The sequence below is a fragment of the Schistocerca nitens genome, chromosome 9, assembly GCF_023898315.1.
Source record: "Schistocerca nitens isolate TAMUIC-IGC-003100 chromosome 9, iqSchNite1.1, whole genome shotgun sequence".
Classification (NCBI taxonomy): Eukaryota; Metazoa; Arthropoda; class Insecta; order Orthoptera; family Acrididae; genus Schistocerca; species Schistocerca nitens.
The window spans coordinates 261,306,128-261,326,877 of NC_064622.1; the positions used below are offsets into that span (position 1 = coordinate 261,306,128).

The window sequence follows — 20,750 nt, forward strand, 5'->3', positions numbered from 1 at the left end:
GGAGCACCAAATGATAATTCACTTTTGTGGAAATATGTTCTCGAAGTTTCCAGTACATACATATACTTATTCAGATGTATTTTGAGAATAACAACCTACTGAATGACAAACAGTTTGAATTTAGACTACACCAATGAACTATAAAAACTATTTAAAGCCTGTTAACTGCAATTTACAATGGTTATGAAAAGGGAACTGGCATCTGTGCCACATTCATAGACTTAGTGAAGCTTTTGATTCTGTATCGCATGAGATTATTGCAAAAACAAAAAAAGAGAATACTATGATACTGTAGATAAACCACTAAATTAAGTTAGGTTTTAGGTCAAAACTAACAAAGATAAAAAGAGGAATCCCACAGTGCTATGCTCTTGGACCATTTCTCTGCAATGTTGATGTTAATGACTTCGCAAACTATGTGGCTTGCAAAAATGTCTTGTATGCTTATGGTATGACTACGACTTCATCCAGTGAGAATATGCAGATAGTAATAGACAAAAGTACGGAACTATTCGAAGAAAGCAGCCACTGGTATAAAGCTTATCACATAAGTGTAAATAAAGCAAAAACAAAAGAAATTTATTTTATTCTAGAGGCATGAAAGGAAGGGAATTAAAGTGTCAAACTGTTGAACCTCATAATAGAGGTTATGGGATGAGCATTACAGGTAAACTTACATGTGTGATTTATCTACTTTATAAACTAAGAAATTCTAGCACTATAAATTTATTAGTTATTTGTTGCTATGTGTTTTTTCAGTCACAGCTGCAGTATGGGGTTCTATAATGGAGAAATTTATCAGGTACAAACTGTGTATTCTTATGGCAGACAAAGCAATCAGATATATTCAAGGGTTGGGTCCTAGAGAATCCTGTAAAAAACATTTCAATCAACTCAATATAATGACAGTCTCAAGTCTCTATATGTATAAGTGCTTAATATATGTCTAAGAAAATATACAGAAATTTACTCTGAGAATAAATTGACATTTGCATAGTTCCAGAAACAACTGCATGCTAGGCGTACCATTTTAAAGTCTACCAAAGGCACATAACTGCAAACACAGAAGACTTAAGACCATTTTACACGAGCGGTTCCCTTAAACATTTTGGCTATTGGAGCATGTGTCCCATCCAACCCAAATCTCCATATACCACACACTACAGAGAAGTGCCCCTGCCCATGCATGGAATTCCGAAGGAACAGACACCACACTTATTTACATGCACATGATAGCATAATGATCTTTCAATGCAGATGCACAATTATGTCTGACCACTCATAGGAATACAGTAGTGCTGTGAGCAAAAAGGAATAATAGACAAAGGACATTTCCCTTTAGTGTGTGGCCTAAAGCAGGAAATCTGCGTTTGAATCCCACTCTGACACAAATTTTTATCTGACATCACTGAGTTACTCCACTGCCCCATTCCAGCAAAAGTCAGATACTTGTATTCTCAAGTGTCACAATCAGTAAAAATACTTATTCTAAATAAGTTTAAGTTAGAATTAGAGGAATGGTTTAAAAATAAGGCAAGTTATTCAACTGAAGAATACCTTCAAAGTAACTTGAAGGACATGTATAATAAGGAAAATGTGGTGTCCACTACCATTAAATCTTCATGCCAAGCAGCGGTGCACTCCATTAAGCATGGCCAAGAAATACATCATTGATGCACTCATCTGTGCGTGGCCCCTTGCTAACATCGCATGGCGCCTTCAAGCGCATGCACCTCAAAACACAGTGATTGGCCACCCAGAATATACAACAACCCAGCTCCATTAACTATGGAGCCTTATTTAACATCATTCCTGATGTCTACAAGCCAGTTCTTATCATGTTGTATTTCTACTCCACAACTCAGAAGCACTATGCTGTGGTGGACCTGCTGTATGATGTTGATTTGACTGCGCTCTGGACTTGGAATCCGAATGCTATATTGTAACTTGGACTTCAATGTCTACTAGACTTAGTATGTCAATGGACTTGTGATTTCCACCCAAATTCTGCACTTCACTTGCACTTCCTGGACATTGGTACAACCACCATCAATTTATATAGTTTTCCATAAAGTGTTCATCTACAACTTGGCACTTGGTAACAGAATTACACACATCAAAAAAAGTTTTGCATCATCCCGTTTCCCGAACTCCTGAAGATAGACGCTGACTGTGGCTATTGTATCACAGACACAGTCCCTTTGACTGTTGAGAGATGTCACTAAACCCGCCCAAAGATGTAAACAACCACGCATAAGCAGCACCTATTAGACGGAGGGTGTCCAAAAGCCGATCAGTTCCAGTCATTCCACCAGGAAGGAGGTACACAGCTCGTGTTGTCTGTAGTTCAGCCCTGCCTAGACGGTCAATACCACGATTTGATTGTGTCCAAATTGTTACTTTGTGCCAGGAAGGGCTCTCAACAAGGGAAATGTTCAGGCGTCTCGGAGTGAACCAATGTGATGTTGTTCGGACATGGAGGAGATACAGAGAGACAGGGACTGTCAATAAGATGCCTTGCTCAGGTCGCCCAAGGGCTACTACTGCAGTGGATCACTGCTACCCATGGATTATGGTTTGGAGGAACCCTCACAGCAAAGCTACCATGTTGAATAATGGTTTTCGTGCAGCCATAGGAAGTCGTGTTATGACTCAAATTGTGTGCAATAGGCTGCATGATGCGCAACTTCACTCCTGACCTCCATGGCGAGGTCCATCTTTGCAATAACGACACCATGCAGCATGGTACAGATGGGCCCAACAACATGCTGAATGGACTGCTCAGAATTGGCATCATGTTCTCTTCACAGATGAGTATCGCCCCCATCATGCACATCTTGTGAATGACTTCCTTTAGGATAATTACATCACTTGAATAGAGTGGCCAGCATGTTCTCCAGACATGAACCCTATCGAATATGCCTCGGATTCATTTAAAAGGGCTGTTTATGGACAATGTGACCCACCAACCACTCTGAGGGATCTACGCCGAATCGTCTTTGAGGAGTGGGACAATCTGGACCAAAAGTGCCTTGATGAACTTGTGGATAGTATGCCACGATGAATAGAGGCATGCATCAGTGCAAGAGGATGTGCTACCGGGTATTAGAGATACTGGTGTGACAGCAATCTGAACCATTACCTCTGAACGTCTCACTGTATGGTGGTACAACATGCAATGTGTGTTTTTCATGAGCAATAAAAGGGGCAGAAATGATGTTTATGTTGATCTCTATTCCAATTTTCTGTACATGTTCTGGAACTCTCAGAATCAAGGTGATACAAAACATTTTTTGATGTGTGTATTTATATCAGTGTTATGTCAACCATAGAACAGTGATATATTTGTTGTGTTATTCCTAGTTATAACACGATAAAATGCTGATGAGCCAGCAGCCCTCTACAATGGAAGCTCTACTCCTGCAACTTATTTATCAGTAGGACGAGAACCAGAAGCTGCTACAGAACACCTTCCAACCACTTCTTCAAAGCTTACTGCAGGCGCAAACAACACAGCAAGTGCTGGCTTTTCCTTCCTTTGATGAGGCTTTAGAGGATTGGGAAGCATACAAATCATCACTGGGGCATTTCCATGCATTCAGGGTAACTGACACTAGGCTCATGAAATCTTTGTTTATGTCTTGGTCAAAACCTGAGGCTTACCAGTTACTGTGCAAATTGCCCCCCTTATCTAAGCCTTCAGAGCTAACCTTTTCAAATATTCATTTGTTGCTGACTAAATATTACCAGAGGCCTACCCATGTTATTTCCTCATGGGTAGCATTTCACCAATGCAAGAAACAGCCAGACCAGACTCATAGAGAATGGGCTGAAGAGTTGAAAGGTTTAGGGCAAATGTTGTTTTGTTCCCCTAAAAGTGAGGAGTCATATGCAGAAGAAATAATCAGGGACATGATCATCCGGGGTATGCCAGACAGGGATTTCCAGCACAAGGCACTTCAACTTGAAGACCCAGGCGGGATGCCATACTATTAATCAACATCGTCCTCCACCTTGAACGAGCGGATCAAATCGGTCTTGGATACTGAAACAATTGCCATCATGTCTGGACTATTAAAAAAAAAAAAATCAACGTGAAGACTGTCCTAAGAGATGGGCCTATTGGCAAAACTGTTCTGCCAATTGCCATTTTGCTTCTGTATGCCAGAAGTCCCATCAGGCAAGACAGCCTCCTGCCCAACAGATGGATGTTAATCTGGTAGCCACTATAGACCACCAAGAGACCTCCAGTAAGCTTTTCATAGAAATGCAAATTGCAGAGACACCAGTTCAATTACAGTTAGACACTGGCACAGCTGTGAGCATTTTGAATTACGGTACCTATTTGAAACTTGGAGCTCCTCCCTTGCAAGAAACGAAGAGATGTGTAATGGCGTATAATAAACAAACAATTCCAGTCAACTGCCAATGACATATAATGTTACCCACCACATTACTTTCTTAGTCGTTTACAGTGATTCTGCTGAGAACTTGTTTGGACTTAACTCTTTTCAGAAATTTTGATTTTCAATAGACGATTCTGTGAATTTGGTATCCAAAGATGTTCTGTACTCAGACCTAGAGACACTTTGCCAGGGTTATGAGGACCTGTTCACCCCAGAACTTGGCACCACAAAGGATTTTGAGGTGCACATTGCACTGAAACATGATGCACAGCCTCGTAGTTTTGAGCCCGCACCATTCCATCAGCTCTCAGACACCAAATAAAGGAAAATTTGGATTGCCTAACTGCAATTGGGGTTCTAGAACCTATTCCTTCTAGTCAGTGGGCTACCCCATTAGTCATAGTGCTAAAGCCATCAGGGAAGATCCGCCTGTGCGATGATTTTAAAGTAACTGTCAACGCCCAATCAGAGATTAAGACATATCCTATTCTGAAGCCAGATGATTTACTGTCAAAATTGAAAGGTGGAAGTTTCTTCTCTAAAACAGACTTAGCAGATGCATACCTCCAACTTACCCTTGATGCAAAATATCGACAGTTTCTTACACTTACCACGCCACATGGGCTTTGATTCCGCTGAGAACTTGTTTGGTAGGTACACCTTCACAAAGTGAAATCTTTATTCAGTGCCTCCAGCCTGAGATTGAATATCTCAGCCGCATCATTTCCAGCTCAGGCATTTGACCTCTGGATAAACATGTTGAAGCCATAATCCAACTTCCCAGACCTTCAGTGCTTAAGTAACTTCATTCCTTTCTGGGGAAGATATTGTATTACTGTAAGTTCTTACCCACAGCAGCAACAGAAACCACCCCCTTGTCCCAGTTATGCAAAAAAGGGGTGCATTTCCAGTGGACACCAGCTTGCGGGTGCACCTTCCACAGGTTGCAATCCCAGTTGTTGACGGTCTTTTGCGTCGCACGTTTTGATCCAACAAAACAGATAGCTACTGCAATGGATACATCTGATACTGGCGTCAGAGCAGTCCTGGCACACAGGGAGGCAGATGGCTCTGAGTATCCTGTGGCCTATGCATCAAAAACATTGACTGACACTCAGTGCAGTTACCCCCAAATAGGAAAAGAAGCACTGGCTATCATCTTCAAATTAAAGAAATTGCACAATTTTGTTTATGGCCCAAAGTTTCACCTCATCACAGACCATAAACCGCTGATCTCCTTATTCAGTCCAGCAGCGAAGATTCCAGACAGGACTGCTTACCATCTCCAGCACTGGGCTTTACTTTTGGCATGCTACCAGTATGAGGTTCACTTCAGCAACATGACTGAGCATGTCAACACTGATGCCCTCTCCCGGCTTTCATGGGGACCCAAGCCAGAGTTTGACAAAGAAGCAATTCTGTGTTTTCACATTGATGAAGAAGCAGAAGCTGCTGTAGATTCTTTTCCCATTACCAGTTCCCGGGTTGCAGACACAACCAGTAGCAATGAGGTACGTCAACAAGTCTGGAGTCACAAACTTCATGGATGGCCTGAATGACAAACTCCCAAGACTTCCACTGCCTTTCTCAGACTATGAGACATTGCCCAATCACCAACCACAAGTAATTCCGGATGAAGATGAAGACATTCCACTGGCTCCTCCTGCTCCACCAGCTCTGTTGCCGAGGTCCACACCATTCAACCTTCACCCTGCAGCTGGGGTCCTGAGTCGCCAACTCTGCTGAGGACTCAGACGAGGACCCCACGGATGTGGCGTTCATTCACAACATATGCTTCCCTGCTTCCCCAAGGGGAAAGGGGTGTGGTACCTGCCACTATTAAATTCCCACACCAAGCAGTGGCGCGCTCCATGATGTGCAGTCAAGAAATGCATCATTGGCCACACTTGTTCACGTGAGGCCTGCTGCTAATATCGCAGGCCACCTTTGCATATGCACACTTCAAAACACAGAGATTGGCTACCAATAACACTCAGCGATTGGCCCCCCAGAATATACACTGACTCCAGCCACCAGCTCCATTAACTATGGAGCCTTATTTAACATTGCTCCTGATGTCCACAATCCAGTTCTCATTGTGTTATGTTTCTACTCTACAACTCGGACGTGCTGTGCTGCAGTGGACCTGCCGTTTGACACGGATTCAGCTGCGCTCTTGACTTAGAATCTGAATGCTATACTGCAACTTGGCCTTCACTGTTTACTAGGCTTAGTGTCTCAACAGACTTGTGATTTCTGCCAGAATTCTGCATTTCACTTGCACTTCCTGGACATTGGTGTAATCACCATCAATTTAAATAATTTTCCATGAAGTGTTCATTTACAACTTGGTGCTTGGTAACAGAATTGTTTGTATCACTGTTGCATCAGTAAACCATAGAAAGGTGATATATTTATTGTGTTATTCCTAGTCGTAACAGAAAACATCCTAATTAAAGTGTATTTATTCAAAAAACATGTGTAATCATAATATACTTTTTCATTCATGTAAAATGTAGATACTCACATATAATGTGAAACAGGAAGGAACCGTGTGTTCTTCTGTAACTAATATAGTGGTACACAATGGAAGATATGGTGTAATTATTCACTTATAGTTATGTAGATGTCTAATGATATACACTATAATGTAAATATGAATGCTTGTGTCTGTATATGTGCGGATGGATATGTGTGTGTGCAAGTGTATACCTGTCCCTTTTTCCCCCTAAGGTAAGTCTTTCCGCTCCTGGGATTGGAATGACTCCTTACCCTCTCCCTTAAAACCCATATCCTTTCGTCTTTCCCTCTCCTTCCCTCTTTCCTGATGAAGCAACTGTGGGTTGTGAAAGCTTGATATTTGTTTGTGTGTGTGTTTTTTTTGTGTCTATCTACCCAGCACTTTCCCATTTGGTAAGTCACAGCCCTTTTTTAATATACTGTAATGTAAATTATGTAATTAAAATCATCAATTTGCAAATTCCTTAAAAACTGTAAGTGTTTAACTAAAAACTACAAAAAAATGGCTCTGAGCACTATGGGACTCAACTGCTGAGGTCATTAGTCCCCTAGAACTTAGAACTAGTTAAACCTAACTAACCTAAGGACATCACAAACATCCATGCCCGAGGCAGGATTCGAACCTGCGACCGTAGCGGTCTTGCGGTTCCAGACTGCAGCGCCTTTAACCGCACGGCCACTTCGGCCGGCTTAACTAAAAACTACAGGTAAATGTATAATTTAAATTGGTGAAGCTAACTGCATGATAAACATGTTGAAAGGCTGATAAACAAACATATCACTTCTAAGCAACTAAATAAATGGATATGAGAAGGACACAAGTTGAGGGTATTATAGCAGCTCTTACAAAACTGAAATAGAGGAAGAATGGACTTACAGTGAGAGAAAATAATGGTTGATGGACTAACAAGATTTTGTATTGGGTTCCTCATAATGAGAAAAGCCCCAGAGAATGATAACATGGAAAATAGATTTACAACATAAAGAAACAAGCAGTTCAAACTTGGATGCAAAAAGCTGGATATTATAATGCATGGAGAAGTTTGGATGAGGCTTCTATGCAGCAGTGCATGACCATTGGCTTAGGACGGTGATGATGAACAATTTTGAACAGTTCTGAAAGTGTCTCATTTACAATAACTATCAACTTTATTGTGGATGTTCTAAAGGTGCTCAGGCAGTGCAGTTTTACCTCCAACAGATGTCTTCAGATTCAAGCATACAACTCCAAATGCAGTTAAATAAATGGTAAAATTTAAGTGTGACAGTTTATCATGTTACTGTGGTGTACTGGGTAAGGCATTAAAAGAGCATGCAGACGTGGCCAACTAACTTGTGTATAAGTTTTGCAACAGATCCGCAAGAGCAGATGATCTCCAGGTGGACAGAAACATACTGGAGTGATGATGGTACACAAAGACAAGTATCAAACATGTAATTAGTAATTTAATTTCTGTCAGTATTTTTCCGCAACACGCATTGAAAAATTTATCATGTGCTCATATGTTTTGTCTTGATTGTGTCTGCCAAATTTTGCAGTTAGAAGTAACCAAACTTAACATATCAACCATCAAATGTAATTTGCTGTGGCCTTTTCCTTTTGGTGACTAGTGTATGTCAAATCATATTCCATTGGCGTGGGGAAGGAAGAGATACGTAAGTCTTGGTATGACAATGAACTGAGGTGCATGCAGATAACATGTCTGACAAAGACATAGCTACTGAGGAGTAAAATAAGCTGTTGGAAAGAAACTGAAATTCATGGGGATATAGTGTAGCAGGAAGCTGATAAAAAACCCAGATAATGGCAAGATTTCGCATTTTCCTTGCTGATTGCAGATTAAATGGAGTGATAATGTTGTCATGTCATAAACAGAATCAAGTCCGAATCTGAAAGTTGTGTCATCAGTGACACTGACAGCAGATTTATTGTGAACATGATTGTACAGCCAAAACAGAACAGACATCCTGGCTATAGCTTGCTGCTGTTTTATATAAAAATCAAATTGTTGTTGTTGTTGTGGTCTTCAGTCCTGAGACTGGTTTGATGCAGCTCTCCATGCTACTCTATCCTGTGCAAGTTTCTTCATCTCCCAGTACCTACTGCAACCTACATCCTTCTGAATCTGCTTAGTGTATTCATCTCTTGGTCTCCTTCTACCATTTTTACCCTCCACGCTGCCCTCCAATGCTAAATTTGTGATCCCTTGATGCCTCAAAACATGTCCTACCAACCGATCCCTTCTTCTAGTCAAGTTGTGCCACAAACTTCTCTTCTCCCCAATCCTATTCAACACCTCCTCATTAGTTATGTGATCTACCCATCTAATCTTCAGCATTCTTCTGTAGCACCACATTTCGAAAGCTTCTATTCTCTTCTTGTCCAAACTAGTTATCATCCATGTTTCACTTCCATACATGGCTACACTCCATACAAATACTTTCAGAAACGACTTCCTGACACTTAAATCTATACTCGATGTTAACAAATTTCTCTTCTTCAGAAACGATTTCCTTGCCATTGCCAGTCTACATTTTATATCCTCTCTACTTCAACCATCATTAGTTATTTTACTCCCTAAATAGCAAAACTCCTTTACTACTTTAAGTGTCTCATTTCCTAATCTAATTCCCTCAGCATCACCCGATTTAATTCGACTACGTTCCATTATCCTCGTTTTGCTTTTGTTGATGTTCATCTTATATCCTCCTTTCAAGACACTGTCCATTCCGTTCAACTGCTCTTCCAAGTCCTTTGCTGTCTCTGACAGCATTACAATGTCATCGGCAAACCTCAAAGTTTTTACTTCTTCTCCATGAATTTTAATACCTACTCCGAATTTTTCTTTTGTTTCTTTTACTGCTTGCTCAATATACAGATTGAATAACATCGGGGAGAGACTACAACCCTGTCTCACCCCTTTCCCAACCACTGCTTCCCTTTCATGCCCCTCGACTCGTAACTGCCATCTGGTTTCTGTACAAATTGTAAATAGCCTTTCGCTCCCTGTATTTTACCCCTGCCACCTTTAGAATGTGAAAGAGAGTATTCCAGTCAACATTGTCAAAAGCTTTCTCTAAGTCTACAAATGCTAGAAACGTAGGTTTGCCTTTTCTTAATCTTTCTTCTAAGATAAGTCGTTGTTGTTGTGGTCTTCAGTCCTGAGACTGGTTTGATGCAGCTCTCCATGCTACTCTATCCTGTGCAAGCTTCTTCATCTCCCAGTACCCACTGCAACCTACATCCTTCTGAATCTGCTTAGTGTATGCATCTCTTGGTCTCCCCCTATGATTTTTACCCTCCACGGGGCCCTCCAATACTAAATTGGTGATCCCTTGATGCCTCAGAACATGTCCTACCAACCGATCCCTTCTTCTGGTCAAGTTGTGCCACAAACTCCTCTTCTCCCCAATCCCATTCAGTACCTCCTCATTAGTTATGTGATCTACCCATCTAATCTTCAGCATTCTTCTGTGGCACCACATTTCGAAAGCTTCTATTCTCTTCTTGTCCAAACTATTTATCGTCCATGTTTCACTTCCATGGCTACACTCCATACAAATACTTTCAGAAAAGACTTCCTGACACTTAAATCTATACTCGATGTTATCAAATTTCTCTTCTTCAGAAACGCTTTCCTTGTCATTGCCAGTCTACATTTTATATCCTCTCTACTTCGACCATCATCAGTTATTTTGCTCCCCAAATAGCAAAACTCCTTTACTACTTTAAGTGTCTCATTTCCTAATCTAATACCCTCAACATCACCCGACTTAATTCGACTACATTCCATTATCCTCGTTTTGCTTTTGTTGATGTTCATCTTATATCCTCCCTTCAAGACACCATCCATTCCGTTCAACTGCTCTTCCAAGTCCTTTGCTGTCTCTGACAGAATTACAATGTCATCGGCGAACCTCAAAGTTTTTATTTCTTCTCCATGGATTTTAATACCTACTCCGAATTTTTCTTTTGTTTCCTTTACTGCTTGGTCAATATACAGATTGAATAACATCGGGGTGAGGCTACAACCCTGTCTTACTCCCTTCCCAACCACTGCTTGCCTTTCATGTCCCTCGACTCTTATAACTGCCATCTGGTTTCTGTACAAATTGTAAATAGCCTTTCGCTCCCTGTATTTTACCCCTGCCACCTTTAGAATTTGAAAGAGAGTATTCCAGTCAACATTGTCAAAAGCTTTCTCTAAGTCTACAAATGCTAGAAACGTAGGTTTGCCTTTCCTTAATCTTTCTTCTAAGATAAGTCGTAAGGTCAGTATTGCCTCACGTGTTCCAACATTTCTACGGAATCCAAACTGATCTTCCCAGAGGTCAGCTTCTACTAGTTTTTCCATTCGTCTGTAAAGAATTCGTGTTAGTATTTTGCAGCTGTGGCTTATTAAACTGATAGTTCGGTAATTCTCACATCTGTCAACACCTGCTTTCTTTGGGATTGGAATTATTATATTCTTCTTGAAGTCTGAGGGTATTTCGCCTGTTTCACACATCTTGCTCACCAGATGGTAGAGTTTTGTCAGGACTGGCTCTCCCAAGGCCGTCAGTAGTTCCAATGGAATGTTGTCTACTCCGGGGGCCTTGTTTCGACTCAGGTCTTTCAGTGCTCTGTCAAACTCTTCACGCAGTATTGTATCTCCCATTTCATCTTCATCTACATCCTCTTCCATTTCCATAATATTGTCCTCAAGTACATCGCCCTTGTATAGACCCTCTATATACTCCTTCCACCTTTCTGCTTTCCCTTCTTTGCTTAGAACTGGGTTTCCATGTGAGCTCATGATGTTCATACAAGTGGTTCTCTTATCTCCAAAGGTCTCTTTAATTTTCCTGTAGGCAGTATCTATCTTACCCCTAGTGAGATAAGCCTCTACATCCTTACATTTGTCCTCTAGCCATCCCTGCTTAGCCATTTTGCACTTCCTGTCGATCTCATTTTTGAGACGTTTGTATTCCTTTTTGCCTGCTTCATTTACTGCATTTTTATATTTTCTCCTTTCATCAATTAAATTCAATATTTCTTCTGTTACCCAAGGATTTCTATTAGCCCTCGTCGTTTTACCTACCTGATCGTCTGCTGCTTTCACTACTTCATCCCTCAGAGCTACCCATTCTTCTTCTACTGTATTTCTTTCCCCCATTCCTGTCAATTGTTCCCTTATGCTCTCCCTGAAACTCTCTACAACCTCTCATTCTTTCAGTTTATCCAGGTCCCATCTCCTTAAATTTCCACCTTTTTGCAGTTTCTTCAGTTTCAATCTGCAGTTCATAACCAAGAGATTGAGGTCAGAATCCATATCTGTCCCTGGAAATGTCTTACAATTTAAAACCTGGTTCCTAAATCTCTGTCTTACCATTATATAATCTATCTGATACCTTTTAGTATCTCCAGGATTCTTCCAGGTATACAACCTTCTTTTATGATTCTTGAACCAAATGTTAGCTATGATTACGTTATGCTCTGTGCAAAATTCTACAAGGCGGCTTCCTCTTTCATTTCTTCCCCCCAATCCATATTCACCTACTATGTTTCCTTCTCTCCCTTTTCCTACTGACAAATTCCAGTCACCCATGACTATTAAATTTTCGTCTCCCTTCACTACCTGAATAATTTCTTTTATCTCGTCATACATTTCATCAATTTCTTCATCATCTGCAGAGCTAGTTGGCATATAAACTTGTACTACTGTAGTGGGCATGGGCTTTGTGTCTATCTTGGCCACAACAGTGCGTTCACTATGCTGTTTGTAGTAGCTAACCCGCACTCCTATTTTTTTATTCATTATTAAACCTACTCCTGCATTACCTCTATTTGATTTTGTATTTATAACCCTGTAATCACCTGACCAAAAGTCTTGTTCCTCCTGCCACCGAACTTCACTAATTCCCACTATATCTAACTTTAACCTATCCATTTTCCTTTTTAAATTTTCTAACCTACCTGACACTCCACGCTCCGATCCGTAGAACGCCAGTTTTCTTTCTCCTGATAACGACGTCCTCTTGAGTAGTCCCCTCCCGGAGATCCGAATGGGGGACTATTTTACCTCTGGAATATTTTACCCAAGAGGACGCCATCATCATTTAATCATACAGTAAAGCTGCATGTCCTCGGGAAAAATTATGGCTGTAGTTTCCCCTTGCTTTCACCCGTTCGCAGTACCAGCACAGCAAGGCCGTTTTGGTTAATGTTACAAGGCCAGATCAGTCAATCATCCAGACTGTTGCCCCTGCAACTACTGAAAAGGCTGCTGCCCCTCTTCAGGAACCACATGTTTGTCTGTCCTCTCAACAGATACCCCTCCGCTGTGGTTGCACCTACGGTACGGCCATCTGTATCGCTGAGGCACGCAAGCCTCCCCACCAACGGCAAGGTCCATGGTTCATATTCCAGAATATACAAACAAAAGAAATTTGAAGAACTTTTCAGAAATGATAATTACTAAATAAAAAATAATTGCTGATGGCTGTGTTCGAATTGGTAACCTGCAGCATGCCAGCCAGTGATGCTAGCTGCTATGCCACACTGCATGCAGCACAGCCCCCAGCATTCCACTCTCTGCTGGAGAAACAGTGACCACTGTTTCAGAAGTTCTCTTTGGAGCCAGCAGTAGTAACCTGGATCCATATCTTGTCACTGGTCTTCTGTGTGGCAGTGCTGGTGGGTCTGTGCATCCTCGTCATGTTGTCACATCCTCCTCACTATTATGAGCATCGAAGCTTCATGGTCACTGAGCGGGTCTTCTGTTTGCTTGAACGAGAATTCCACATAGTCGATTTGCAGCTAGGGCTGTAATAAGGCTTCATATGGAGGACATGAATGATTTATCTGTAGTTTTGTCTTTGCGATGAAGGGTCATAATCCTTGACTTTGTATCTGATGTCTGACAAGTGACAAAGGATATGATATGGTCCAGAATAGCAATTTAGTAGCTTTTATGGTAGTCCCACTTTCTACACAGACATAAAAATCTATACAAAGTTTCCGGGCTGTATCTCACTGGCAGTGCTAGGCATTGTAACACTCAGTTTTTCTCCTGGGCATCCAGGATCCATATGTGAGCCAGGTGTTTTGCTTCTGCGGTTCTGCTGACGAGACATTTCATGTAATCATCCTGATTATCATCCAGTTGAAACAGGAACAGTGTATCCATTGTTGCATCAGCATCATGACCGTGGAGCAGAAAGAACAGGGTGGAGCCTGTACTGCCTTGCTTCATTGTTTTGTATGTGAATGTCACAATAGGCAGAATTCTATCCCAATCTCCCTGTTCAACTCTAACATTAGTGTCAGTTAGAAAACTTTTCCATAGTCAGAGATCATCACATGGAGTGCTCCATGCTTGAAATTGATGTTTTCTACAAGGAACCTTGCAAGTTTTTCAGCTCTGGCGGTCAGCACAGCTTTGGTGACAGCACAGTGGCCGAGGTAGTGAGTGCAAATTATTATCCATTGATTCTGATTTGTCTACTTCAGGAACCTCTCGAAGAGGTTGATTCCTATTTGGTGAAATGGTACTGCTGCAGGCAGAACTAGCACTGCAAGCCTTGGAGATAATTGCAGCACATGCATTCCATTGTTAGTATTCCTTAGAGTGGCTCACATAGTATCTAACAGATTGGTAGAGACCTGACCAGTGGTATGTGCGTCTGATCCACTCCAGAGTCTTCATATGCCCCAGGTAACCTGATGTTGCAGCATTGTGGAAATACTTCAGGATAGCTGGCTGCAGATGAGCTGGAATGATAAGCAACCACATCCACCCCATCGGATCATAGTCCCTCTTATAAAATGTTCCATTCTCCTTTGGTCAGTTCCTCATTCTTCAAGACTGCTGTGGTTTTCAGAAACACTGAACCTCCTCTTTGTTCAGCAGTAATGTCATGTAATGCAGTGATGATTGAGATTTCATCCACACTGCTGTCTTCCACCAAACGAACCACTGAAAGGCAGTCAGTGTCCTTGTGTTCGCATTCGTTTTTGTATATCAGTGTGACGCTGTATTCTTGGACCCTCAGTGCTCACCTTCCCAGCTCACTCAAAGGATCACTTAGGCCAGTCAGCCAGTGTAGATAATGGTTCTCTCTCACAAAGATGGTTTGCCAAACAAATATGGATATAATGCGTTGATGGCCCGAACAACAGCAAGGCACTCTTTCTCGGTTGTAGAGTAGGTCCTCTCAGACTTAAAGAGTACTCTGAAAGTTTAAGCTATCACCTTTTCCTGAATGTGTACAATAACTGCACCTATCCCGTATCTGTTAGCATTGGTGTGAAGTTCAGTCTCAGCATCCTCATCATAAAGTGCTAGGGCTGAAGAAGAGGTTTGTGCACCCTTAAGGACAAGAAAAGACCTATAAAAAAATCATTTCAGGAAAATCTGGCATCAAAGTCCTGTATGAATTGCTGGTTGTACAAGCACATTCCAAGAAAACTTAAGATCATGGATGTGGCAAGGAGTCAGAAAATTTATGCTTGCTCTTATTTTCTCTGGATTGTGACAGACTCTCCCATCTCCACTAACAAGGTTTCCTATGATTTTTTTATTTCTTGCGTAATGAAGAGACGCTTCTTTGGATACATGTGGACAACTTTCAACACAATTTTCAGGTGGCTTAGATGATAATCAAATATCTTTAACAAAATGACAGTGTCCTATAGACAGCAAAAACATTCATTTAAGGTGTCAAAGGTGTTCATCACACTTTTGAAGCTGGCAGGAGCCTGCAATGCTTATGGTTGTTTTTGTAGCTTTTTGAAATCAACAAAAACTTCACAGTTTAAATGGACACCTAGATTGATGACTGTAACTTGTCTCGTTGATGATGGGGAAGCAACATTTTCAATGGCAAACAACTGCCCAGAGCAGTGTTTGTTACATGTGCTTGTTAAAAATAACTTTATCAGTCTGGAGATCTAATATTCCAAAGTCTTTGATTGCTTGTGATGCCTGCAAGAAATACCATCCAAGAATAGCATTATGATTTCACTGGTAGTTACTCTTCCAGTACAAGTTCCTTTGAGCTGCAAATATTTCCCATTTGTGACTTTAAATACAATCACTTTCATATAATGGAACACAATCTTTTTTAGCTGTCAATGATAAACATTTGACGATACAGGAAAGAAAGCTCTTGACTCGACTAGTGCTCAGACAGGGTTGCCAGCAATGATGACGGTGATGAGATTCCTGACTTCTTGGTAAGTGTCACATATGAAGGATTTTCATCTGTGGTGGACTTATCTCAATAGATGGTTGCCTCACTAAGTTTTCCTGAATTCAATGACTAGGCGAGAGGCTGGTAACTTTGTACGATGATGGGGAACAGCTATGGCATGTAGGTGAACAGCCTTATCCAGGCTACAGTTGCGATGGTAGTGTAGCAGTTGTAGTCAAAAACTCATCTCCTTTCCCTGTAGTAGAATACAAAGTGTCCAGGACATCCAAAAGTGAAAATATACAAGTGTGTTTTCCTCTGTCCTCCAATATCTCTTCTTCTGTGAGGTCTTATACTTGGAGGAGCAGCTGATTTTACATGCACTGGTTGGGTACGAGAGTGTCATTTGATGGCTGTGGCTTAAGTCTGATCTGGCTGAGTCCATTCTGCCTGGTGCTTTTGACTGCTGGAAGAGATTGATTCTAAAGATCTTTACACCTCTTGTTCAACATTCTCTATTACTGCCTGAAGTATGCGGTTGACATTCATAGCTGCTACCCCTTGCTTACTCAGTCTGATATTTATAATTGCCAAAATATGCTGTACCTCTTCTCTTACAATATGGTGTATGAAAGAGGTAACAGTCATCTTCCACAGCTGCCATAGGGCCACATTCAGGAATCAGTCATACCTGTTTCATCCAACTATTTCTGTTGCAGTTCCTCAATGTGCTGGCATCTCTTGATGAATACCTCTGTTGTTGTGATATCCTTCATCAGAAGAGCTAGGTACATCTCTTCTGTGACTCCTTTCATCAAATGTGTAATTTTGTCAGCGGTCATATTCAGACTCTCAATGTAGCAGAGTATCAAAACATTCTGTATGTAGGACCGGGTCATTTCTTCATGATGTTGGATCATTTCTTTCAATTGTTCTTCTGCTAAGCTTACTTGCTGCTGACTTTCACCAAACTTTTCTTCAGTTCAGCCTTGAATTTATCCCAGATTTTGGGCTTCTCTTCATTTTTCTCACACCACTACTTGACTGTGAAGTCCTGGTAAAATTATAGATTTTCCAAACACACCAAGTCCCCAGCCTGTTATATTTGGTGACTCAGGCCAATCTTTTCAGAGATTTCATTGGGTTCTGACTGGCACCTCTGGAAAACACTCTAAGGTGCCTAATGTGCAGCTGACTTACTGCTGTTTTAGTATCTGTTAGCCTCCTGAATGTACAGACCTTGAGAACAATATACTGCTTTGTATTCTGGTTCCTCTCCTTGTAGGTGATGCCTTTTACATTGTCTAACTGGAACCATGGTGATGTAGACATTTTGAAGTACCTGATGTTTCACAGAATAGAATCATGTCGTAACTAAAATCAAGCCCAAACCTGAAAGCAGGGTCGTAAATGGAGTACAACACTTGGCACTGAAAGCACGTTTATCATGAATATGAACTTAAATCCAGAACAGAGTGGAAATGACCTCTTGGATGAATATTTCACAATATACAAACATAAGAAACTTTGAAAAACTTCCAGAAATGATAACTTCTTCTTCTTCTTCTTCTTTTCCTTCAGTGTTTGTCCCGTGTGCCTATGGGGTCCACTACATGGGTCCATTGTCTCCATTTCGCTCTATCATGGGTTGCATTTGGGTGGATGTCCACACATTTAAGGTCTTTATGAATCATGTCAGCCCAATGTTGCGTAGGTCTGCCTTTGGGTCTTCTGCCTACGACTTCAAGTGTGTAACCCGCCTTGGCAATAGAGTCATCACCAGCCTGTAAGACAGGCCCACACCATTGAAGATGACTCTCACACATCTTGTCTTGGATTAGTGCAACACCAAACTGTTTCCTGATGCTGTCATTGGAAACATGATCTAACTTAGTTAGGCCCACTGTCCACCTTAGTATCTTCGTTTCCAGTCTTGACCTCTAAGACTGCAATTTCTCTAGTGAGCCTTTCAACAGCATGAGTGACGGGTATTGGTGGATGGGGAAACTTCTGTTAAGATCTTCTTGAAGTAGCTGCGCCATCATCCTCTGGCCTTCTTCCAGTCAACTAGCAGATTACTGGTCTCATCACGGACTCTGTACAACTGAAAAACATCTTCTGAATTGTGATGTCTTGCTTTAGTGAGTCAATATAAGTCCCGCTCTCCTTCACATGTGTCAAGTTTCATATATAGATCAGCATAACATGAGGGGTTGGTTGCTGCTATAATCTGTTTTGCATCTCTTCAGGCTGTTCTATATGCATTCCATCGCCCCACAGTTTTATCAGCAAGAAACTCTGGATACAATCATTTCTTTGTGTGTACCGTGTCTTTGACAGTGTAATTCCAAAGCCACATATCTTTATCCATCCTCCATTGTCCTGGTTTTGTTGTCCCAAGAACTGCCTGTGTTGTCCCAAGAACTGCCTGTGCAGCTTCGTGAGCAGACTCTTTCAGTTTCTCCTAGATTTCTTCAACTGTAGTAACTGGTGGCAAAGTAATGCGGGCTATGATCCTCGAATTTACACCATTTGATTCTTGCAGGTCCTGTGTGATCTAGGTGCTTGTTTGTTGGTAACTTGATTCGTAGCTTGCAAATCAATGGATTGTGTTGTGTCGAAACTGTTTCATAGGGAATGACCTTTGCATCAAGCTCATCTTTGAGATCACAGTGTCTCATGAGAATTTGAACCAGGTTATGAGCTTCTGAGAAATCAAGGATACGCTCACCATTGTTATTCTTTTCTCGGAATCCATGCTCACTGTGAGCAGTATGTTCTTCCTTTATGCTTCTTATGTGCCCATTCAGATCCCCGGCAATGATGATGTAATCTTCTGGGGGTACTCCAATGATCTTTGCATCAAGCATCCTCCAAAAGGTGTCCTTGATGGAAGTTGCTTGGTCAGTTTGTGGAGTGTAGGCCCTGAAAAAGTGGATTTTTCTGCCATCTGTGATGTACACAATCTTCATCAGGCAATCATCATATCTTTGCACTTCAGAGACATTACCATTAGACTTGGATGACACTATAATGCCAACGCCACTAGCTGTTCCGCATATGCCCTTATACATCAGCTTGTAACCGCATCCAATGTCATATGATTTGCTTCCGATCCACCATATTTCTTGAAGCACATAGATGTCTATGCATCAGGTTTCAAGGACTTTAGATAGCTCATTGTACCATCCAGTCATGGTGCCAGCGTTGAGTCTTGCAAGACAGAATGTGAGGGCTAGCTTGTTTAGCCGTCGGCAACCGTGCGATGGTAACCCTTGCATATTTCTCATACTGACCAGGCCACGCCAACGCGCGTTGCCTACAGGGTATGCCCTAGCCTTTTTACCAGATCCAGAAGACATAATTTTCATAAACATGTGACAGAATTTTTATGGTCAGCTCGTCACATAGCCTGTTACCAAGCATTTTAGAGCTACTGCCAGCAGAAGGAAAGGCCACTCGTAACATGGAGAACAGATGCCTGTTGCAGCCACTCCTAACATGGAATACAGACACTGCTGAAGTTGGTTCTTCCACCTTCTTTGCCATTGGGTCTCCAGACCTCGTCCACCATTGAAGCTGTTGACTAACTTCAAGAGAAATGGAAAGAGCTCCAACAGTCGAAGAATGAGCTATCAGAAGCACTACTAAACCTTATCATCAGTAATCTGAGAACTATCCTGTGGATAATAAAATTTTGTGAAATACAGATGACAAAGAAATTAGTTTCTTCATGTCACTATCACATAAGCACTAAGAATGAAAAGCTATCAGCAAAGGGAAAAATATAATACTGACATCACGACTGGTATAAGAACAAGTAGGATAGCCCCACCTTGCCCTGCTACACACTGTCAATCCATTATTCAAAGCCACAGAGAGATTATTCAACAGGACAGAGGGTTATGGCAACTATTCTCAGAGTTCAAAAGTCCTACATAGAAGAAGTGCCACAGTGGGTGGAGTTACCAGCTTCTGCCATGACAATTCCCATAACATGTCAGGACTGAACTGGAGGGAAGGTTGTCACTTTTGATATAATGTTATAAAAGTTCCTTGTCCATATTTTAAATGCTTTCAGTCAAATATTATGATGGTTATGGGCCTGCTTTTACCTTTCATACTGGTAAGTGAGCATCTTAACAATCTTTTTCTGTTGAAGAAATATCTGTATTACGTAAAGAGACTCTCACACAGTACTTACCATTCGAGCCTTTGCATGCCACTGAACTTCAGTGGGTCCTGCATACTGCATTGGAGATGGGAAAATTGCCAACAGGGTAGACTCTGGATCGAGTACTCCTTCATCTAATACTGCTTTATGCTGCTCCATTCTCACTGGCAGGGGTACATCATCATCCTTTGTCCAACCACCCAAAGGATGCAGAAGCAGCACTGGTTTCCGGAAGCCATGCTCCTCCAAGAGCCTTCGTTTTGTGTCCTTTCACAATGGAAATGACATTATCACATTGTGAATGCATAATACTAAAAGTGTATACAGTTATTGTATATATGAGAATGGTGTGACTATAGATAAATGATTCTAAACTAAAACAATATTTAATGTAAGGAGCCTAGTGTACAATAAGTCAGACAGGAAAGAATCAAATGTAGCACATCTCTATAAAAGACCTAATATAGTAGAAAAAC

General features: G+C 41.3%; 1 protein-coding gene across 7 annotated transcripts in view; it reads right to left on the minus strand.

The window, feature by feature from the left end:
• Window positions 1-20,750, minus strand: part of LOC126203429 (bifunctional 3'-phosphoadenosine 5'-phosphosulfate synthase) — a 365,659-nt gene that overhangs the window by 15,642 nt on the left and 329,267 nt on the right. For all 7 annotated transcript variants that reach the window (XM_049937746.1, XM_049937743.1, XM_049937744.1 and 4 more), the window contains one exon: window positions 20,305-20,541. In XM_049937746.1, coding sequence (XP_049793703.1) covers window positions 20,305-20,541 — 237 coding nt within the window. The remainder of the gene's footprint in view (window positions 1-20,304; window positions 20,542-20,750) is intronic.